Source organism: Crocodylus siamensis, chromosome 5, assembly GCF_052110815.1.
Source record: "Crocodylus siamensis isolate JL-2025a chromosome 5, ASM5211081v1, whole genome shotgun sequence".
Taxonomy (NCBI): Eukaryota; Metazoa; Chordata; order Crocodylia; family Crocodylidae; genus Crocodylus; species Crocodylus siamensis.
In genome coordinates this window covers 90,704,991-90,729,343 of record NC_143399.1, presented here as the reverse complement: position 1 = coordinate 90,729,343, position 24,353 = coordinate 90,704,991, and the positions used below count along the sequence as shown (strand labels likewise).

At 45.9% G+C, this 24,353-nt stretch overlaps 1 protein-coding gene across 1 annotated transcript in view; it reads left to right on the top strand.

Annotated features, from left to right (window-relative positions):
• Positions 1-24,353, top strand: part of ABCA13 (ATP binding cassette subfamily A member 13) — a 377,080-nt gene that overhangs the window by 99,902 nt on the left and 252,825 nt on the right. The window contains 3 exon segments of the mRNA XM_090049781.1: positions 900-1,094; positions 2,883-3,028; positions 23,737-23,927. Of these exon segments, the coding sequence (XP_089905907.1) occupies positions 900-1,094; positions 2,883-3,028; positions 23,737-23,927 (532 nt within the window).

The following is a 24,353-nucleotide window of genomic DNA, read 5'->3' as shown; positions in this document are numbered from 1 at the left end:
TAGAGCCTGGAAAGTTGTAGGGCACAGTGAGGTGGGTGGCTCAATGCAAGAGCACCCACTACTGGCCCACCATAGGAGCGTTGCCAGCAGACAGAGGGAAGTAATCGTTCCCCTCTATTCTGCACTGGTGAGGCCACATCTGGAGTACTGTCCAGTTTTGGGCCCCCCACTACTGAAAGGAAGTGGACAAGTTGGAGAGAGTCCGGTGGAGGGCAACAAAAATGGTTAGGGGGCTGGGGCACATGACTTATGAAGAAAATGGGCTTATTTAGTCAGGGGAAGAGAAGGCTGCGGGGGGCGGGGTTGCGTGGGATTTAAGAGCAGCCTTTAACTACCTGAAGTGTGGCTTCAAAGAGGATGGATTTGGACTGTTCTCAGTGGTGGCAGATGACAGAACAAGGAGCAAAGGTCTCAAGTTGCAGTAAGGGAGGTTTGGAGTGGATATTAGGAAAACCTTTGTTATGCAGAGGGTGGTAAAGCACTGGAACAGGTTACCCAGAGAGGTGGTAGAATAATCTCCGTCCTTGGAGGCTTTTAAGACCTAGCTGGAAAAAGCCCTGGCTGGAATGATCTAGTTGGGAATGGTCCTGCATTGAGCAGGGAGTTGAACTAGATGACCTCCTAAGGTCTCTTCCAAACTTAATTTTCTATGATTCTATGACAAATTATGATATATGTGTTTTTTTTTTTTTGGTTTGGTTTTTTTTTTTACCAATTTATACACAAAAATAAGATAAAATATAAACATATCCTGCTATAAAGCTATATAAGTCTCTGGCTTCCTGTACTATTGATGGTTATTGGAAATAACCTGGTGACACACATTTCTACTTTATTAATGTAAAAATTCTTGATACATTTCATGAAGGATGAACATTAATTACAGTTCATTACAATAGTTTTTTTACAGTGTTCTTGCAGTAGCATTAGCTGGAAGATGTGACAAGGAGGTCCTTAGTCTTTTGCTGACGCTTCCTGGAAATGACAAAACTTCTCAGGCAGTGAAAGAACTTTGTGCTTTGCCAGCGCTGGACTTGTATACTATGATTGTACTGATTGCTCAGAATTTGAACTTGCGTAATATCATTTATAAGGTAAGAGAAGCAAATACTTAATTCCTGAACTTTTGGAAAACTTTTAGAGATGTCAACTAGAATTATAAATATATAATTTACTATCTATCCATTCTGCTGCTATCATTTTGTGTTGCTATAGACCCTTAGCCCAGTAAAATCCAAACACAGCCCCTACCGAACTTCCTGTAACCTCATTTAGTACTGTGGAGCCAGTGGAGTGATTTGAAGAATGGGGCTGTATTGCCAGTCATGTTTTCTATCACCAATAAAATTATAAATTAAGTAATAATTTGGGAATTCTGGAGATTCTGTAGGTGATCATAAACAATAGTTTGATTTTTTTTTTCCCTCCCCTCTAAAATTCCTGGCTGAGCGTACAGTTCTGGTAGTTAAATTAGCTGCATTTTTACTTTATGAAATTCAGTTTGGCATTGTTTGGGAGAATAAATATGGCACTCCATGATACTACCATTACCTGAATCATTCTTTTAACTCACAGCACAAAGAAATTGAAAGTATTCTTTTGCTGTGGTAGTCCAGCAGGTTCTGGAATACTTCCCCCACTCTGGCAGTAGCATATTTTTGTCCCAAATTCCAAATTTTAGCTAAAACATGGGAGTTACAACAGTACTCAAGTGTATGGGTTGAATAAAATCAATCCAAGATTTCTTCTTGGAAGGATTACCCCTCCAATGCATAACACAGCACTGGGGTTTCCTTTCTTGTACTCTGCAAATAGCACCAAGCAAAGAGATCAAGTGTCTTTTTTTCCAGCTAGACTCACTGGCTCAGGCTAATAGGATTCAGAATAATCTGAGATCAGCAAGGCTGAAGCTGGATAAAACTTAATAATCTAAGTTCTAATGGAACTTAGACTCCTAAGTGATCTGGACCATAGTACTATTCCACTTGCTGCCCACGTGGGACTGTCATCTAGAAACGAGCATTGCTCGCTTGTTGTAGTTCTATGCGTACCTGAGCTTGGAAAATGGATCAGAAGGGGAGGTGGGGTCGGAGGGGGAGGTGGAGATGCTGAGTGGGGTGAAGGGAGAGAAGTGAGGAACTAGTAGGGATGGAGAGGATTTAAGTCAAATGCTGACTTGAAAAATGATTGAAACGGTAAGTCAATTTTAAATAATGAATTCTGAATTCTTTAAAATTAATGTTTAAGTGGTAAATTAGCATAAGGGTAAAATCCAGATTCAGTGGCAGGAAAAACACCTGTTGTGTTTACACACATGGAAATCAACAGAGTAGAAAAAGAGATCCATTTAGCTGGAGAAGGAGAAGGATGCTCTGCAGGTTCTTGATTCCAAGTGGAAGGAGTTAAAACTGACTGTAATGCACACTTTGTCTAGGCAGAACTTGGGACACTTAGGGTCCACCTACAGATCACCCTGTGGTGGCGTAGTGACATGCTATGTTGCTGTATGGTACGCTACAGCAATGTAACGATCATGTGGGTCTACATGTGATCAACAGTTATGTCACCGTAGCAGCACACTCCCTTGCTGTAGTGCATTGCTGCGGTGAAATCTAACCATGCACCACATGCACGGTGCAATAACCACCCATACTGCGCCATGCTTCAGTACTTTGGAAAAGGAAGTACAGAAGCATGGTGATGTATAGATACACCCTTACTGAATTGTATGTAGGCTACCATAGGGTTTGGGTAAACTGTTTGCTGGAGCTCCTGTAAACAGCACGTGAAAGAGACTAAAGAAGTTATAAGCCTCTAATTGAATGATAGGTTAAATTTTGTGTGGTTAATTGGGGTCACATCTACCTTTTTTCTCTTTCAAGGTCAAGATCCCTTCTGAGGTAGATAACTTGCTTAACACCTTATTGGATCTAGTTTCTAGCATCAGCTCTCTTCTAAACAAAGCCCAGCATGTCATGGAAAACCTTCCTATGTTCTTCCAAGCCTTCAGAAATATGTCGCTGTTGGACATCTCTATATTCCATCAGGTAAATGTATGGTCACTTTTTCAGTAATTACTAAAGATAAGTGAGATTGTCCTGTTTAAGACACCTAGTAAAGGATGTGTATTGAATAATTGGGAGGAATATTGGCAGACATGGGTATGTGCTCTGTGGCCTGCTAGGCAGTATTGTGTGATGAGTGAGTGGGTAGGGTTTACTGTGTTTGGGAAGATGTGTATGATGGCCCTTTCACCACTGATGAAAGATTTATATCAGCATCTTTTTAAATGGGGCACCATCCAATTACTGATGATCGCTTCTTTTTCATTTTTGTTGACTTGCCAGGTGGCAGCCTAGCTTGACAGGTTCTTGGATAATAATAGCATTCATTTTCCTTGTTCTGGAGATAGAATAGTCCTCTTTACCATCATTTTATTAGCTAAGCATCATGGGTTTTTTAAAGCAGCGGCTCCTTTATCAATATTGGGAAATTGTTTGCCTTTTTGTAAATTGGGTGGTAACATTACTTAAAGCGTCCTTTACAGGTGACTGAAGGAGCTCCACTGTTGGATCCTTGACTTTCTGCATTAAATGTTAATATCCTCCATGGCAAGAAGGTTGATCTTGCAGTTAAAGCATGGGTGGGCAATTATTTTGGCTGGAGGGCCACTTAACAACTTATGGTGTGTTGTTGAGGGCCACAGGGGTAGCCCTGCCCCTTGACAGGTGCTCTGTGCCCTGATCATCTTGGGGACCAGAAGTACCACCCCTAAACCCTGATCTTTGCCACTGAAAGTCCCTCCCCTCACCCCTAGAAGTAGTCCTTTTGGGAGAGGGGTTTGCCATCTTGGAACCAGAAAACCCCCACAAATCATGTACTAAAAATCAAATACCTACTATAATACATTTAATTTTATTTTGAAAAATATTATTGTCTTGATTTAAGTGTGTTTGCATAGTGTATATAGAGATGATTGCATAATAGCTCAAAATAGTTTTACTTTTTTAAATTGTGTGTGGAGTATGGTTGGGGTGGATGTGATGTGTGTGTAACATTTGTTGGGGGGAGGTTTGTGTGTGCAGGGTTTGTGAAAGGGTGTGAGTGGGTGTGTGTGGGGTTTGTGGGAAGATCTGTGAATGGATGTGGGGATGTCTGTGGGGGTTGTGAGGGGGTGGGTGAAGGGTTTGTGGGGGGGGTGTTTGGGTGGGTGTAGGGCTTGTGGGTAGGTGTGGGTCCCCTGCCACTCCTCCCCCCCATGGTGCACATCCCTTGCTATTGGTGGTAGCAGCAGCAGGTGGCAGGCCCTCAGGGTGCTCATGGGCCACAGCAGGCAGGGCTCCCCACCAGTGCATGGCTCTGACTGAGTCCCAGGATCTGTACCTGGCAGCACAGAGCCATCCTGGCCCAACCTGCTGGTGTGTGCATTTGAACCAGACTGGGTTAGCTCTGTGCTAGCATGTGGGTCTTCCAATACTGCAGGCAAGAGCCATGTGCCATCAGGTTGGGGTGGACCAGCTCTGTGCCTCCATGTGGGGCTTCTAGCACTTCGGTGGGGAGCTGCACTTGGAGGCATGGAGCCAGCCCAGTCCGATGGCATGTGATTCTCCACAGGTCCTGGTCCACGCACCATCAGGCCAGGCAGTCTCCATGTCACCAGGTATGGCTCTTGGCTTTCCTTCCAGGAGCTGTCCATCATTGGGCCAGCTGAGCTGGCTCTGTGCCAGCACTGCAGCTGGGAACACACGCTGTCAGGCCAGGCTGAGCTGGCTCCATGGCCCCATGTGCAGCTCCCTGCTGGAGTGCTGGAAGCCCCGTGTGGAGGCATGGAGCCGGCCTGGCCTGGCCTGATGGCATATGGCTGTGGCCTGATGACCTACAGTGATTTGCTGGGATGGAAACAACCTGGTCTAGCATGAAGGTGCATGCCAGCAGGCCAGTCCAGCTATGGGCCATGGGCACCCTGAGAGCCCTCCACCTGCTGCTTTTGCTGCCAGTGGCAGGAGCTGTGTGTCATGTGGGGTGGGGGGGCATGCAGCAGAAAGGACCACACTCACACACAAACCCCACGTACACCCACAAACCTCACCCCGCACTTTCCCCCACAAATTTCAGACCCACCCACATACATTCCCCACACCAACCCATATGCATGTGCACCATGGGGCCAGCTGGGTTGGCTCTGTGGCAACAGTTGTGGCTCCCAGCACTGCATCCAGCAGCACATGCTACCAAGGTGAGCATGGCTGCCTCCACATGGGGCTCTTGGTACTGCAGGCAGGAGCCCCGCTCCCCACTCACCAGCTGTCCAGTCACATACCATCATGTACAATAGCTAAATCTTCCATAGACCACACTGGTCATGTGAGCATTTCCTATAGATCTTTGATCTGTATGACAAAATTAGAATGTTGTTAAGGCAGCACTGGCCTTTGGATAAGTTCTTTTTAAGGCTTTTCTTTTCCTTATGGCTTTCCTGGTCCTGTCACAGCTTTGCTTCTTCTAATGCTCCTTATTCAAATGTGGCACATGTCTGTACAGGATTTTCAATTGGTTTAATTCAATGAAGCTATGCAAATGTATATCAGATGAAGACATGGTCCTTTAAATTTTCACTTTAAGCTCATCTAATTTACAGAAGGTTAGAGACGTCTATTGCTATCAATGAAATATGACTGGCTGATCTGAAAACCTAAATTTGATTATCTGATAAATATATGTTTTAGAAGTTTCAGCTGACAAACCTCTTGCAAAGAAAAGAATTCAACAGCAGAGGGCTATCGTATCTCAGTTTTGCTCCCATTTTTGCCACTTCCTGTATCATCCTGAGGAATACAGCCCATATGACCCCATAATTTTTTGTTCCTCGCATCTTGTTCTGGCAGAGTCTGTATATTCTGCAGTGCTTTTTCTTCTTTTCCCCCTTGGGAAATTTGTCTGTTTTTGTCATCTATCCTCCTTTGCTAACACCTGCATGTAAAATTCATTTAATTGTTTTAGCAATTCAGTGCCTTCCTCTTCTGTCAATAAATTTACTCATGTGATCTCCTTAAAGGCTCTTCTATCTACATTACTGACCTTTTGTTCTTTTATGTACCAGGAAAAAAGTTATTTATCTTAATCTTCCTTTCGAGCTTCTTGCATTTGTTTCTCAGGGTTTCTCAGGTTCAGCTGCATTCTACTATACAAAATGTTCTTTTGCCCTTGATTATTTTGTTTGCTTCTTGGCTCATGTCCACTGGTCAGGCTTGTAGCTCCTAGTTAAGATGTTGTTAAATGGCAAATGTTACCCTTGGGCTTTCATATATTTATCCTAAAAACACTCTCCATGTCCCCTGTGTATCTTTTCCTAGTAATTTTTTATTCTGGTGCTAGCCAGTTGCAAATTTCCAACTTAGATGGCTGAGAGAATACGTTTTTTCCTGATAAAACAAACAGGGACAATGAGCAAAATTAATTTCAGAAACAACCTGGATCATCTTCCTTGACTTTTCTTTGCAGGGGTGATTTTTGACCCGCTATCTAAAATGCACATTGAAAGCTTCATTTTCAACCATAGGAATAAATGAATATGTGAATAAAAATAAGAATATCTTACTATTAAACCATTTGTGATACAGGCAGCTGTTTGAGAGATACCTAATTTCCTTCCAGGCAGACTAACTTGCCTTGTTACAAGTACATTTTGTCTGAAAGTGCAACTTTAATAGGAATGGAAAAAAACACCAATTGTTCTGAAAGGGCTGTGAAATATAAAGAGGCATTCTTCATACCACACAGCATGCCGAAAACAACATTTAAAAGTGTAATGACTGGTATACTGACCTACTGTTCAGTGGTGACACGTAAGGGGTTTACGTGCACCCTCTGGTGCGCTCCCTGACAGCCAGCAATCCCTGTTTAGGTGATGGATGGCAGGGGGGAGGCAAGCGGGAGTGATGGTCCCGCCCTGAGAGTGCCGGCTGCTGGCCAGGGGGTGGGGGCACCAGGAGAAGCACTGCTGGCACTTCCAGGTGTGCCCCTGGCCCTTTTGGGTACACTGCTAGAATTTATGGGTCGGTGCGTGCAACTGTGGGGGGATCCCCTCTGGTTGCTGACTGGCTGCTCAGGAGGCATCAGTTGCCTATGCTACTTAGGACAAACAGTAGCATCTGGAGACTATTTTATAATGGTTAAGATATTTGGAAAAAACCCACCACTTTTTCTCTTGGTGAAAAGAGCATGATTTTCATCATGATTTGCTCTTAAACTATTCATGGAATTATTTATTTGGCTAATTTTTGGTATTAATCTCTTTTACTAACAATTAGGTATAAAGTAGCATAGTATTGCAAGGGACCTTCCAGGTCACAGGGTGTGTCTTGCTGTTGCCACACTATATATAGTTTATAGATTTGCATCTTAAAACTAATTGGGTCTGTCCCCGACGGGCCTTCGTGTGTCGCTTCTGGGAGCTCTGTTCTCCTGGTCGTTGGCTACTCCCTTCCTGGACTTGTGTGTTACTGTGGTTGTTCGTCCTCCCGTGTCGCCAACCCCGCTCTCGCCTGCCATGACTTGTTATTACACCAGTGGGATGGGGCTAGTTCACGGGTCCCTCGGTGGCCCGGGTTTGGCCTGCCGGTTGCACACGGGGTTCTGCCACCCCTACACCCCGGCCTCATGCTACTTGTGGCCTCCACTTCCCCAAGCCTGCTCAGTGATGTTCATCAGACTTCTAACACGGCTCTCGTCTTCGAGTTCCCCCAAAACCCTTGGGATACTCCTGCCCTGATGTCGACCCCTTTGCACTAGCCTGAACCGGTGCCTTAGCCACTACTACAGTAGGTCCCACACCACAAACCCATCACCCTGGGCACCCCATGCTACGTGCCTCCTCTAAGAGGTTCTACCACCAGCTCCCTATTATCATGAACAGGAGTGGCACCTCTCGGATGCTCTCTAGTTGCACACTTGTTCCCTTAATCAGCGTCCTTTATTCTCGGTGGCGATCCTGCCCCGATCTCCTGCCAACCAGGTGGTCCTTCGGCCTCTCGCCCCTCTTCAGCTAAGTCCGCACCCACCGCCTTGGCACTTACTTCAGGGTACTCTGAATCCTCCTGGATCATCTCAATCTTCATTTGCTCACCCGGTCCATTGCCTCGGGGTTGATCCGCCGGTGTCCCAGTCATCAAGCTTGCTCTCTGAGCCACTGTTCCCTCCAGCACGCTGGCTCTTCTCCATTTGCCCAGCGGGGCTAGCACCGTGGATGACCCTGACAGCCGCCTGCTCTTTGTGCTATCCGCTGCCTCTGGAGTGGTGGCCACCATTTTAAAATCTGCTGGCCGGCATCTGCCGGCCGCAGCTGTACATAGAGGCGGCTAATGTGTTGTGCGGGTTCTCCCTCTGTCGCTGCATCTCTCCTGTCCTGGGCTCCAGGTAAGTGTCCCTTGCTACCTCGGCCCCTGGGACAGGGTCATCTACCCCAACTGCACCTGTTGTAAGGCTGTTCCAGATCCTAATTGCTCTAACAACTAATTACCTTCTGAAAATTTTTTACTACTTACAGACATGGGTGGGGGAGAACCCAGTGATTTACTTTCAACTTGGTGTGCCCTCACACCAAGTACAGCCACATGCCCAGGTTGAATCAGCTATTAGATAAAAGGACCAAAAAGCCCTCCTGATGCATCTGATCTATACAGATGCTGCAGAGTTGGGTTGAACTACTACATGCTGCTGCTTCTGATGAAATTCATTTTTTTTCTTATCCTATAAAAGCCTCTAGCCATTTTGAGGTGCACACACCAGGACTTTGGAGCAATGAAGGCCCTGTGTACCCTCCTGGACAGGATCTAGGCTGCCTCTGCCAGTCCTGTCATCTAGCCAGAGCTGCTGCTTGGCCACAGGTGGGTGTTGTAAGAGGCTGCAGCCTGCTGCACCCACCTCATCCCTTCTCCCCCAGCCCTGACATTTTCTCAGGGCTTCTGCCTGGCTGTTCCTGGCAGCAAGCCCACTACCTGCCTCCTGCTACTGCTCACCTCCATGTCACAGGCCAGCTGGGCACTGTGAATGTATCAATTTTATCACAAGCAAACTGGGCTGTTTGATTCAGTTTCAGATCAATGAGGCAAAGTTGGGAGTGAAGGCAAATTTATTATAGCTTACACACACACAACAGTTAACAGAAAGATAAATGCGATAAGCAGATAATGCAGTATTAAAGAGTTAATAGTAAATAACAGATAATAATAATAGATAGATGCATCAATTCTGTCACAGGCCAACTGGGCACTGTGAGGGTATTAGCCACTGGGCTGTTCAAAACAACAGATAGACAGACATGGGCTGGCAACTTATCGATGGTCCCTCAATGCCAGATGCGTGTCAAGTGATTCCAGCAAAGTTAGGCATCCCTGATCAACACTGTCAGAAGGAATACCGGGGACGGTCCCTTGATCAGGATCCGATCCTCACTCACACTGGGGTCCGGGCATCGAACAGAAATGACCGTTCTGTTCCCTCCTTCCTGCTGATCACCTGATGCACGTGCTTTTTATACTTAGCTTTATGCTAATATTTGGCTTTAGAGGCACTCACAATGTTAGCGTATATCTGTTACCCTATGGGATTGAAAGGTGTTAAAATTATCATAAAAGGTTACTACCCAGACTCGGGTTTATCCAATAAGCAAATTATGATGCAGCACCTTTAGGTTTGAAATTGACATTGCTCTGCCTAAGCCACAACCCCTTTTAGGTTTCATTTGAATATGCTTTCTTGGGATGTGTTTTCCTAGAATGTTTTGGGTGTGCCAGGCAGTTGGATCTAGTTTTATCATCAAGGCTGAACCCTGAGCAAAAAACAGTTAGGTCTCCTAATCTCGTAGCTACAGCTTTGCCTATGGGGCCCAGTCAGTTCCATGAACAGTTAATTTTATCATTTTAGTTAAACTTATGATGGACAAGTTACATTTGCAGTTTACAAACTTACAAGCTTTATAGTAACTAATATTACCTGTTTAGGCAAAATACAAAATGCTTCCAAGAAGCACATATTTATTGCTTAATCCCTTTGGTTCTGACTATCACAATCTACCCTTGCTTGTTTGGAGCATTTGGTAAGGCCTACAAATATGATTTCTGCCAGGTGGTGTGTATATGGTTGGCAGAAGCAACAACATTTACTTTGGCATAGGTATTAGACTTAATTTGATAACAACAACATTTAAAGATTATATTGAATAATATTATTCCTATGACTAAACTTATTACTACTACAAACCAAGGAAAAGGAACACGTTTAATAAAGGTATACATTTGCACAGTACAGGCCACTTCATACCACTTACCTAGTGGGGGAATATTAGTAGCACATTTAATAATTCTACCTTCCTCTTGAGCTATGAGGGCACATTGTTTTCCTTTTTGGGCATCTTCAAACAAACCTTTAATGGAGGCTGCTACTTCACCCCATCCCTTTAGCTGGGGCATGTCTACATCTTTAACCCAGGATTTTGGAAGACGTAGGTTAATGGTGACACTTTCTAATTGGGTTTTCGGCCACATTAAGGTGGTTTCCTGGTCGTGGACATATAGGGTAGCTGATTCCCCTCGGAAACCTTGAGCCTCTGCACAACAGCTGGTGCAGGAGGTCCAAAATGTGCTGTTAGGATGATATAAGCAGCCAGGATCTTCCCAGCAAACTCGGGCTAGGGTAATATAGGGAGTTGCTGGTAGGGGTGTTATGCAAACCATGTTGGGCAGACTATCAGGCCACCCTCTCCATAAAGTTCCCAAGCCTATTATAATGCCATTTACAGGGTACACCAGGGATTGGGCCAAATACTTGGGACCTGCAGGGGTTACAGTTTCCCAAATGGGATGATGCAAGTCCCAGTCCCACATGCACCTACCTCCTAGTCCTGTTGTTAAGAGATGGGCGGTCAACCATGTGCCATTTGCTACCCCATATACAACGAAAAAGCATTTTGTCTTGCTCCACACCCTCCCAGCATGTGTCTCGGTAAACCAACTGCTGGGCTAAAGCTGGGGGTAATCCATGGTGCTCAAAACCAGCAGGCCATTTTTTGTGTCTGAGATCACTCATTACCTGGGAAAAATGAAGGTTAAGTGAAAGCTGCACTTGGGCACAAGCAGTGCTCCAGGTTTGATTAGCATCAGTTTTGAAGGCTGCATGCATCAAAAGGTGACTTATTTGTGCTGCTTTTCGGCCAATGGTTGCCACCAAGTCATCAGTGTATTCTAAGGCCATGTTATTAATCATACCTCCCTTACTGAGAAAACCTATGGTTCACCATATATCCATGATTCCTTGGGTGTTTTTCTGGGATTTATCTATGTTCCAAACTCCCATGGCTGAGTTGAGCCCATTCCACACATGGTCTAGTGTATCCCTCTTTTTCCAGGCAATTAGAGGCTGGGCTGCAGGTTGGAAAACAGTTGGCCAGGCCCAGCGCAGTGTATTTTCTGCCAACCGAGCACCAGCAGAGCAGTTAGGAAGTGCTGTTCTGACAAACCATTTATTGGGGTTAAATGTGATATGGGCATTGAACAAGGAGGCATTAAGGAGGACTGGAGCCCTGGTTTGGGACCTCCACGTTACATAAGTGAGGTAGTGGATACACCTGTGGTGGCTCCTTTTGGATTAACAAGGTACATCCTTGCTTAATGCAAAAAATGGCTATGGGTTCTCCTGTTCAGGTGTTTAACCATCTTCCTTCTTCCTTTTGGGATTGGTAAATCTCCCAATAGGGTTGGTCAAAGGAGCGTATTCGGTCAGGTGTGTCCCCATCTGTATACTTAAATGCACACTGCCAAGGTACGACTATGGCTTTGGTATCTTGCAGAAATGATTGTGGCACAGTGCCCCCCATGGGCTCTGCCAGTTATTCTGGGTTGACCAGGGTGCTGCCCTGCAGATTTTCCCAGACTGATTGGCGATATACAGCTATTGTGTATTCAGTTCTGTGAGTGAACCCCCCTTCATCCATATGGCGGAACCACAAAATACCTGGAACGTGGGATGTGTTGGCCTCCCATTCCATGGACCACCGCTTGACAGCATAAGAGTCATTTTTAAACCACCACAGTACCTTGCTGTACCTGGAGGACTGGTGTATTTGGTGAGATGTACACCATTATGCCAAAGTATCATCAGGCAGGGGAACTGCTGGAGCTATCGTCTCCTATGGAGGGGGGGTTGGAGATTTTGGTTGCCTCCTTGGGCTCCGGGTGGTTGTAGAATTTTGAGCTGCAGGTGGGGTTGCAGCAGTGGTCACATCAGGACCCAGGGTGGGCAGCGCACCTGCAGGCAGAATATAACAGCACCAGGGCCATTGGAAGAAACCACAACAATCTCCCCCTGTATCACACTTGTTTTTCCTGATCTTGGCATATGGGAGGAAACCGAGCAACCACCCTGTCCCACACTAACATTGACAGATTCCTTCTTGCCAGTCCACAATCCACTGTCAGCGACTGAAAGGCCAGTTTAGCACGTATTCAATTGTGGCTGGGTGTTCCCAGTATCCCAGCGTGTCTGAGGCTTTGGCAGTGGGTGCTATCTAGGACTTGGGAGCATGTGAATGCCCCCCCTTAATCAAACAGTAGCAAATAACCAGCAGTCCCATCATAATAGCATTCCACCCCTTCATTGTTAGGTGAGGGTGGTGGTGTCACCCTGGAACAGGGTGATGATTCCAGGCCACCTCGGGGCCACTATGGCTGTGCCTGCGGATGGACCCAATCTGCAGGAACAAGAAAAAATGGCATCTGGCTCCCATTAGATGGATCCAAACTTGACACCCATCATGACTTATGTATGTCCTGTGCCATTAGCACCCCTTCCAATGTGTCCCCCTTGCGGATGCTTAACTACTACCTGGTCTCCCACCTGGAGTTTTCCCCCAACCAAACCTTGGCTGTTCCACTGCCAGCTCATGGGGTCCACCCTGACCAAAGACTTACTGCATGGGGCTTCCTCTGGGGTGGGGCCGATTTTTGGCCAGTTGACTGAGTGACTCGGGTGCAAGACCCAGTCCTTGAGGGCTGGGCCAGCGGCCATCCGCAAGTTGCACTTTAGGCTACCGTTGGCCCATTCTACTAGCCCATTAGATTGCGGGTGATAGGGAATGTGATAGGTCCACAGCACATGATGTCTTGTGGCCCCTTCATAGACAAGATGATTACAAAAATGTGAACCATTGTCACTTTGCAGCTGTACGGGAGGTGGGTAGATGGCTAGCAGGTCTAGTGCAGCACAGGTGTCCCGCTCAGTGGCCTTGGCATAGGCCCGGGCGAACATCATTCCGGTGACCGCTTCTATGATTACAAACACATACTGTCGCTTTCTGGGAGCGCAGGGAAGCGGGCTTATAAAGTCACATTGCCAAACCTTTCATATTACCTTTCCATCGTGCAGCGACAAAAGGGTAGTCGAGGCAGGGGTTAGTCAAGCTTTGACCTCCTGGCAGGTGAAGCAGGAGTTGACTAATTCCTGCACTTCCCTTTTAGTTAGGTGAATGACTCGGGTGGCAGCCAGGCGAGCAGTGCCATCACGGCCAGGGTGCCTATGCTGCCAATGCAGCCATTCTGCAGCTAGAACTCCAGAGGTCTGCCATAGGGAGGGGCCAGGCCACAAGGGCTTCTGTGTTGCCTCTGGCTATCTCATCCACTTGCCTGTTCCACTCTTCCTCAGGCCCCTCAGCCTTTCTCATCCCATGTGGTGCACTAACATGCCATATGTATAAGGGAAGGTCTTCCTGTGCCATTTCCCACAAAGCTTCCCACTTTTCATGGTTTCAGGTGTCTCTTCCCCACCTTTTGAAGTTTTCCTTCTTCCACAGGGGTAGCCACTTGGTGCAATCCTCTACTACCATCCATGAATCGCAGAAAATATAAATGGGCCTTGTAGGGCATCCTGATCCCTCTACCAGTTCATACTCAGCCATGTTGACTACAGCGGCTAGCTCAGCATATTGTGCACTTTGGCCGTCTCCCCCCAGGGTGAGTTGCTTACCATCTCGGATTCATATGGCAGCCCCCCTCCAGGTATGACCTTTGGCTGAGCCATTGGTAAACCAGACCTCTATGTCTTCTGATGTTTCTGTGTTGAGTGAAAAGGGCAGTGCTTCCTTGGCTAGTCCAGGCTGGCTGTGTCTGGGTATACATTAATTGTGCTGTCTGTGACCTTTTCTACTAATATTGGATGTCCCTTTGGGGTTACGCACTGAGCTTGACTGAAGGTATAATATACCCATTTTTGCACTGTGGTTTCTTGGGCTCGCCCCCCTGGTGGGAGGTGTCTGTCTGACAATGCCATTCCTAGGATGGGCACCAGAGTGGTTATGACAGTGGGAAGCTCCCCTCTCAGGGCCTCTGTGGCTGCTAAAGCTGTGGCTGCTGCACACAGCTTTTGTTTTAGCAGGGTATATCGGGCTTCAGCCCCTTTCCAGCCTCGGCTCCAGAACCCAAGGGGTTTTCCCTCTGTCTCAGGTGTGTCCCTTTGCAACGAGCTCCAATGGGGTCTCCCTTTGGACATGTTTGCATGAAGCCAGAGCTCCCCTCAAGGGCCCGTATAGCATGTTGGTGCTTGGGGCCCCATTCCCACTGTGTTTTTTTCTTGCATAGGTTATATAGAGGCCAGGCCAACATGCTAAACTTGGGGACATGCAGGTGCCAGAAGTTAAGCGCACCCAGCTGGGCCTGCAGCTCTTTTACATTGCTGCGGGCAGGGGTATCTACCAGACTCTGCAGCTCTTTGGCCGGTATGGTGGGTCCACCTTGCTGCCATTGGATTCCCAGGAATTCACACTGGGGTCTGACTTCTTGGATCTTTTTGCTGGACAGCATGAACCTAAATGCCTGCACTTTCTCCTTTATGGACTCAAAAGCAGAAATGGTTAATTCCTGGCCTTGATCTTGCACCATGACATCATTGATGTATTGCCAGACATGTACTTCTAGATGACTCAGTTGGACTTTATGGACTACTGCAGCTAGCACTCCGTGGGCCAGGGTGGGGCTGTACACCCAGCCCTGGGGTAGGACTGTTTAGGTGTACTGCTGTCCCAGCCATGTGAAGGCAAACAAAGGCCAGTGATTTTCATGGATGGGGGTAGCAAAGAACATGTCTTTAATGTCCACGGATCCCATCCACTGGGGGTCATAGCACCTAATGCTTTCCGTCAGTGCAGGCATGGATGAGACCGTGGCTGTCAGTTGGTCGGTGTTGGCATTCAAAGCCCTAAAATCAACAGTCAATCGCCAATTCCCATTTGGTTTATGTGCCTGCCACACCGGGTTTTTGTATGGAAAATGAGTTTGAATGATGGTTCCATCCTCTAGCTGCTGATTGATGATGTTCTGGATGGGTTGTGTCACTTTGGGGGTATGCGGTGTTGAGGTTGATGTACCCACTTCATGGCTGGCAGGGCGAGCCAGGTCACAAAACATCAGGCTACTGCCATTATCACACCTTCCTGCTTGATTTCCTGGGCTGTGGTACAGCCAAACTGCCAGGTTTCCTGTTTAAGAATAAACTGCTGCCTTTGCAACACATTTAGTCCCAGTAGGTTCGGCCCTCCCCAGAGCATTACAGCAGCTGCTGTTACTACAGAGCCATTAGGCAAGGTGAATGTGTGTCGGACCAAATGTGCTGGTCATCTGGCGCCTCCAACTCCTACTACCTGGTAGGGGGTTCTCTGTGCCCCTTTCCATTCTGCACAGTCCAAAATGCATAGCTGGGCACCAGTGTCTAGTAGCATATTAATTGACTTTTTTCCTTCCATTTAGACAAATCTTTATAGGACTTGAATTAAGGGGCCAATATTATTCTGTGTTACTGGTTCCTGATCCTCTGCTGCCCCCATGATGGCCCCTTGCTCGAGGGGGTTGTGTTGGCTGGGTCTCCTACTGCTGGAGGTGTGGGGGGTGCTGAGGGCTCTATCTTCTTCCCTTTCCCTTCCCCACAGTGTTTGGCCCATACCCCTTGCAGGACTGGGGTGGGCAGCCCATCAATTTGCTCTTTATTGAACCCTGCTGCCAGTAACTCCCTCCACATCTGTGCCCGCAGGGGTTTAGATCTTCCATTCCCCACTTTCCTGGACTTGGGGGGCCCTGCTGGGTCATCTTTCTTGGGGGCCACTGCCATGGCCTTGGCAATTTTTACTGGTTTGGGAAGCCCCAGCTTCTGCAATGGGCGGAAGCTGTAGCAACCGCCGGATCGCATTTCTTACCGGGTGATTTACTAATCTTGTTGTAAGGCCAGCAGAGCTGAAGTACATTCCATCGGTGCTTGCCAGCAGAGCTTCTTCCACATGGCTTCTGTCACTAATTCTTCATCTAGAGTGTGCCTCCAGTTTCCTGCTCGAATGTGTCGTGCCCCATAACACCGGTGCACCCTTGACCTGTGAACCTGGGTCGGCACGACCGGCTTGGCGCGAGGAGGGGGATTTATGACCAGGCAAGTGGGTGATAACGGTGAGCAGGAGTCAGTATGATTTAAACACAGCATGATGTTTTCACAAAAGATTTATTTTACTTACGCTTCTGATGGCTAGAGTGTAGGCAGTGGAGTTGATTTATTTATTCAGTTACAGCATGCAGATATCATGTTACCCAGCATTTACAGGGTGGGTAAGACAGTTGCTTCGTATAAGCGATTCGTATAAGCCGTTGCAATCTGCAGATTACTGAGAGCTCTTGATAAGAAAGATAACACCAGAGATAGAGAGATAAACGGGGATACACCAGAATAATAACGTAGGCGGAGAGAAATATTCGTGCACGATCTGTTCTTCTTGAGTGTATACACAGTTCTCCGCTTTGGGCGGAAGTTCTTTCAAAGTTATACTTTTCACAGGTGACCAATTACTATACGCCAATTATAAATAATTGATGAGTTGGCACTTGTGCTTTCTTTGTTTGCTCAGGTTTCATAAAAAAAGGGGGGTTATTTTTACTTGGGTGGTACTGGTTCTGTTTGGTCACAGGATGGCGCACATAGTATATTTAATTTTACAACTTTACTAAAGTCAGCTAATCTCATTACTATAGATACTTTATCTTTTGTGCTGGGCTGTCATGGTCAGATTCTCTCTCTCTCGTATGGAACTCAAGTAATTTGAAATGAGGCACAGATAGGGGTGTGTATATGCAACACTGTTAATACAGAGGGATAAATTACAACCACAGAATTTGTTGTGTTAGCTTCTGACCCTTTTGTCATCTGACCTTTTGCCATCGGCATCTGAAATCAAAGACTTTGAAATCATTCTGTCAAAGATTAGTTGATGCTAGTTGATAAAGACAGCAGATAGCTTCCTCTAAGTTAGCCCATGCCCATGGGGGAGGGTTAAACTCTTGTTCCATGTTACCGTAACCCACGGCAACTGCCTGCATTGCAGCAGAAAACAGAGTAGTAATCTGGTCCTGCCCAACCCACTGACCCAACATGCTGCTATCAGTCCTACCTGGCGTGGTGAGCCTGGAGGACCAGGAGGGCAATGGCAACCCCTGCAGTGGTGTCATGGAGCCTCTGGTTGTTGTGGCTGGTGGTAGCAACTGTGTGGTGGTGGGGCCCTGGGAGTGCCTGGGGGTGGCCATTGTCCAGGTGGTTGCTGTGGATGAGGGAGCTGAGTGGACCGAGGTGACCATGAGCCAGGTGCTGGTGATGGCATGAGGACAGCCACAGTGGCCATGAGGATCAGGAGACTATGTTCTTGGGTGCCTGGGCCAAGGGCTGGGGCAGCCATGGCTCAGAAGAGCAGAGCTGATGTGCTGGCTGTGTCCCTGCCACACTGCTTTCTTCATCACAGGAAGTGTCTGCCCAGAGATCACAGTGTGGAGCTCTGTTTTAAAGATGAGTGCCAAGTGTTGGCAGCTACATCTAGCTCCAACATGGCTGACAAATGCTGGCAGCTGTGTGCCTGGAGCTTCCCCTGGTGACCACAGAAGGACATGGCAGTAGTGGAGGGAACTGGTACTAACTTTAGTGCCAGTTGTCTGCACATGTAGACACTTGCCAAAAGTCAGTTACTGCACATTAGGCTAATGCACAGTAACTTTAATCACAACTAATTGCACACGTAGAGGTGACTTTGAGAATAAATTTATTCATGGCCAGGACTTATTTATTTATGTGTGTTAACCATACTTTTTAGTTCTAATAGTTCATCTGTCTCCCTGTTATATTTGTATTTATAGACAGGAATCCTAGCCTATCTCCGCTTGTCTAACTTAGGAAAGTGAAAGCCAGGTTTCCTCTCATAAGCTTCTTGTTAGATAAGCTCTCTATTTCCCTGATGTTTTTTCTTTGACAAAAATGATCTGTCTGCATTGTTCTAGATAAGGTCTCAGTGTCCTGTATAATGCCATGTATGCTACCTTATTTCTCCCCAAAATACTCAATGAAACATTGCTCTTACTTTGTTATGGCTGCATTATGTTGGTGGTACAGACTTCATTATACGATTTTTAATATACCTTGGTCTTTCTCCTCCTATATCAATTACTATTGATAAGTCTCTTGCTAGAGAAATCCATGGTCTTGAAGTACAATCTTGCACTTTTTGCTATTATCCTGTTTCCGCTAATCCTGTCCTGAAGTCAGGTATTCATCTAGTTTTGGAGCTATACTTAGAGTATCTTTAATTTCCAGCCATCTTCACCACACTTCCCTTTCCTTGTTTGTCTTATTTATGAGGGTTGAGAGCCTTTTATTCTTTGTCTTAATATAATTTGTAAAGTCTAAACCATCTTGACTTTTGGTAATTCTTACTTTATCCCTAGACTTTGACTCCCAAGGATTTCTTTGCTTTTCAATCCCTGTTTCCCATTGGAGACTTTCTATTTATGTCAAATATCCTTTTTGAGGTGGCTATTCAACTCATAAGGCCCTTCCTTCCACACTTTTACTACATGGTTGGGATGGATATTCTACATAGAATTTTAAGGGAAAGATCCAAAATCTACGTCATCATCATATCTAAACCCTTGAGCTAGTTGATTTCACTACCTGGTTCCCTTATTTCTCAGTTTGGCCTTTTGAAATCTAGAAACCTTAGGTACAGATCTATGTTTCTATTTAAATTAAACTAAGTCAACTTCTGATCACTCAGTCTAAGGTAATTTACTATGGCCAGCTCTTTTTTATTGTCCTTATTGCTTACCAGTAATAAGCCAAGACTAGAATATGCTCTGTGTCACGGGGCGGGGTCCTAGGAGCAGCCGTGATCTCTCCTAGCGCCCCCTACCATGCCAAGTTGGTGTCAATACACCCTACCATCTCGCCTGCTACATCTTTGATGTAAGTAGTGTTAAAGGAGGCTGCTTTTTTGTCCTCTTTGACATGGTACCCCTGATGTATCCAAGTCTGTGTTCCATCTTAGATGACTCTATGCACTACAGCCTTAAGGCTCCAACCACCCCTATACCACACCCCAAGCCTCACAGATGTACCGGACGTTGTCTTGTGAATTCTCCCCTTGGCACCCTCACGTAATGGCCTGCACCCTCACAGACACCCCCTGGCTTGTCTCAATCACCTGTGCCCTCACGGACGCGCATTGGGACCTCGTCAGCGATCGTGCCCGCACTGGGGCTCCTTGCAATTGGGGCTCAGGCGGCCGTAGCTGTGCCTGGCCCCGAATCCCCTCCTTGGGTCTTGCAGCGAGTGCCCTCTGGGGCTTCTCACAGTTGGGGCTCAGGTGGCCATAGCTGTGCCTAGCCCCTGAATCCCCTCTTCGGGCCTGAAAGTTCCTGTGGGGCTCAGGCAGCCTTGGCCTTACCTGGCCCCCAATCCTCTGTGCCCCTTCTCAGGGCTGGGGTCCATGCACCCCTGAATGTTGTGCCTTCTCTGGCACCAGGGTCCCCACACTACCGTGGAGCCCCTATGAGGCCTCCTTCAACCCCTGTTAGCCTCACCCGGTCCTCTGGTGTAACAACAAACAACAAAAGCAATAACGCAAGCCAATCGGCTATAACTCAAAACTAAGCCTCCTGGCTAAAACGTAAACTCTAAGCCACCTGACTAATCATCATTCAAATCCCTACCAGGGCTTTCTCCACCCGGTATCCTTGAACCGAAGCTGCTCAGGCCATCTGCTGCATACTCCAGCAGAGCTCCTTCTTCCTTGGCTGCTAGCAGGGAACTGCCTCCCTGGCCTCAGCCTGGATCATTTATATAGGTCAGGCCCTGCCCCCTTCTGGTCAGCTGACCAAACTGTGGTTGCCCTGGCAACTGGCACCTGAACCTCTTTATAGGCACAGGGCACCAAAGTGCCCTGCGACACACCTCCCCCCTTAAGTTCAAGATTCACTAGGAGCAGGATACTGAAGTGCCCTGCGACACTCTGGTTATGTCATCACTATTTCATAGTTTCATAGTTTCTGGGGTCGGAAGGGACCTGAGTAGATCATCTAGTCCGACCCCCCGCCATGGCAGGAAAGAGTACTGGGGTCAAACGACCCCAGCAAGGTGTTCATCTAACCTCCTCTTAAAAACTCCCAGGGTAGGAGCCTGCACCACTTCTCTTGGAAGTTGGTTCCAGATCCTAGCCGCCCTGACAGTGAAGTAGCGCCTCCTGATATGTAGCCTAAATCTACCCTCTGCCAGCTTGTGACCGTTATTCTTGGTCACTCCTAGTGCTCGGGGGAACAGGGACTCCCCCAGTGTCTGCTGATCCCCCTGACTAGTTTATAACAGGCCACTAGATCCCCCCTGATCTTCCCTATTTGGTGAAGTCTCCCAGCTGAATCATTCAGAAATAACTGGCCTGGCCTCAACCTTTATTAGAAAGACCTTATTAGGCATGTTATTTGTGAAGATTTAAATTTCAGACTATTTTGTTTGGGCTCACAGGGGTTCTCTTCTCTTGACTGCTGGGGAGTTGTTCTGTTTCTGCTCCTTGATTAGATGGGTCCAATCCTTAGAATCAGGTTTCTAACTCAAGTAGCCATGACTAAGACTTCGGGATTGATTTTTCTTGAATATTCTTCAGTATATAAAATTCACTCTTTTGATGAGCACTCCTATCATCAAATTCACTTGAATTCTATGGTTCATAGGGTTATTTAAGAGCTAGGTATAATTTATTTGCTATAATATTCACTGGAAGTGAAGACAGAAAATCAGGTGCCTGGGGCAGTGAACATTGTTTTTAAATAATACTCCATTGCACTGCATCAAGATTACTAAAAAAAAAGATTGCTCTCTTTTATGAAATTCATCAATCAATAGGAACCATTTCAAACGGCACGGCTTTCAAACTGACCACACCTTATCACAGTCAGGGCAGCTAGGATCTGGAACCAACTTCCAAGGGAAGTGTTGCTCGCTCCTACCCTGGGGGTCTTCAAAAGGAGGCTAGATAATCCCCTGGCTGGGATTGTTTGACCCGTTTTCTTTCTTTCCTGCCCATGGCAGGGGGTCGGACTTGATGATCCACTCAGGTCCCTTCCAACCCTACCAACTATGAAACTATGAAATTTAAAGCATAGTTCTACTTTGAAAACTGGCTTTGTTTAAAATAGACAAAAAACCCCATCATGTTTCGTATTTGTTATGATCCACTTCTTTCAATATCAAACGCATACAGTTTATCAAATGATTCGCTCCCTGCCCTACAAGTTCCAGTCGTGCAATCTCAAATTGAGATCTGAAAGTGTAATTCTGTTCTTTCTGACATGCATCTGCCACAGGAATAAATATCAAGCCAACCAAAAGTGTCTGGGACCTGAAGGAAAGAGTATATTTATAGTGGTATAATTTTTAGGTTGGTTTTGTATACTGATGGGATATTTTGTATACATTGGAGCAGACAGATTCTCAGTTTTCCCAGGGTACCTGCATGCAGTAGATGGCTATGACAATGCCTTGCTATTTGGCAGGAGAGTGCATAATAACCTGTACTGAGTAAATATTTATCCAAGGGATACGTTGCAAGCACTTTAACTTGCACCGCTGTAGTTTCACTGCCATTTCCCATGGGATGATGCACCAGATGCAAGTAAAGACACTGACATAAAGGTGTATGTCTTGTCTCTGCTCCTTGCTTACCCAGCATAAAGGTTGATTACAATGATGTAAATGTCCAGGCTCTGTGTTACTCATTTGTAGTACAGTTGTCCTCTATTTATGTCCTCAGGTTCAACCATGCAATCTCACTGAAGGCTATACAGTTGAACAGTTGTAAGCGAACAATTAATTTGAACATTGGGGGTTCTGTCATTAATACTTGGTTAACAGTACACTTGATGGTGCACAAGCCATAAAAGCAGTCAGTTGTTCTTAAATAGTAGCATCAGCTCTGAAGAAGTGGCTGAAATCTTCCTATGACTTCTGTTTAACTGAAGGTACCAATATGACTCAAACTATATACAGAGGGGCACATGGCAGAATGGTGAAGGTATCTTACTGCAGCTTTGAAGGTGTGAGTTCAAGTCCTGATCTGCACTTATGCCAAAGGTTGCCCGCATGTGATCAAGATGTACATGTACCTGGTCGTATGGTCTGGGAGTCAAAGGTGGCCAGGTGTGACACTGGCCATGTCACTTACTCATGTGCCATTGCTACCGAAATTGGAGTACCTTATCTACACCAGCTCAGTGGGCTTTTAGGGTCTAATGGACCTTGGACCTTGATCACTGTATCATAGAAAAGAAGGGCTAGAAGGGACTTTAAGCAGTCAAGGCAGGCAGACCACTCTATACAAGTGCTTGTTTCACATATTCCTAATAACCTGTCATAACAAGGCACATTGGCACAAAAACACCAAGAACATCCTAACCTTTCACAAGTAAAGCACTGTCAGTGAATTGCTGCTGAGCTAGACTCAAGTGATCCAAAGAAGAGAACCATGCCTCCCACCACAAAGGAAGACAAAAACGCGAACAATCCATGCCAATCTGTGGGGTAAAATCCCTTCCTGATCCTGAATGTGGCCATTAGGCTGACCCTGAACAGAGGGGCAAGACCCCTGGGACAGGAAACCTCTAGTTCTTAGTTCTAGGAGGAGTATCAGTGCACCACAGTCAAAATCCCCAGCCTTGGCTGCAGGCAACACCCAATGCTTTAAGGAAGGTGGAAAAAGCCCCTGATACCTGTAACAACTAAGGGGAAAAACATTTAAAGAGCACAAGTGATAACTTAGATCATCTTCTCTTTGACAACTTTTTTTTTTAAACCACACCTGCACTTTAATATTTTGGGGATTGTTTTTATTTTATCAAAGCTCTTGTTTTCATGGCAAACATTCCTATCAGGTAAAGATGTTCTCAGTTTATTATTGCTCCTATCTTCATAATCTTTGCCACAGGTATAATGTGTTCTGTCCCACTCCTGTTCTGCTGAGGACAGCAGACTGTGAAAAATGACAGTGTAATCCAGGAGCCCACAGTCTGGTTGTCCTGATGTTCCTATTCTTTTTCTGCCTAGTCAAGCCAGAAAAATATGACAGGTTTGAAAGATTAAAAAGTAGTATATTATGGCGCTGCTTTTCACAAGAGTCCACTGGTTATTAGAGTGGTTGATTTTTTTTTTTCTGTGAAAAAGGTTGTCATGAGAACAAAAAAGAGCATGGCGTGCATCATTTCTTGTAGCCAGTCTGAATGCTCATGTTTTGTTGACTTCCTCAGATTCAGTAATGAAGATAAGTGTCTGAGCTACCACTGGAGCAAACTAAGTGTTTAGTGGATAGTCCAAGGCAGCTCTGTTTCAATTGGGTTTCTAATGCTTTGTCATTCTTGTTTACTTCCTACAGGGTGGTCAATCGAGAAGTTCTGCTATTGGATCCCTTCAGTCAGTAATCAAGGCAGTCTGTAAAGAGGACTCTTCATTCTTCAGCAATGCCAACATGTTCATTGACATGCCCAGAATCACAGAACTCTTGGAGGAGGATATGGCAAAATACAGCATTCCCAAAGACTCAAGTAAGAGAAAGATCAATAATAAATTGCATACATGCCTATTTACTGACATTTTTGCATCTTAAATGGAAATGTTGAAATATCAACTTCATTTGAACTAGTTGGCATTGCAATTCTGAAATGACTGATGTACGTTTTATTGCTAAGATATAATTATGGAAACAAGTAAGTCAGGTTACTTTTGTATCCCTATGAGTAATCATAAATAGGATATCCTTGTTTCAGAGATGGCATATTTATTGGAAGATCATAGAATATATTAATATTAAAAACATTTTTAGATAGACGCATAGAACTCTGCAATGTTCCACTTTTTTGTGAACTTTAGTATAGTTTTATGATGAAATAATAAGGCTTTGGGAATACAATCAGAGAAAGATTTCCTCCTATTTCGGTGTCACAGAAATGTTTGGCTACCTTACTGTACTC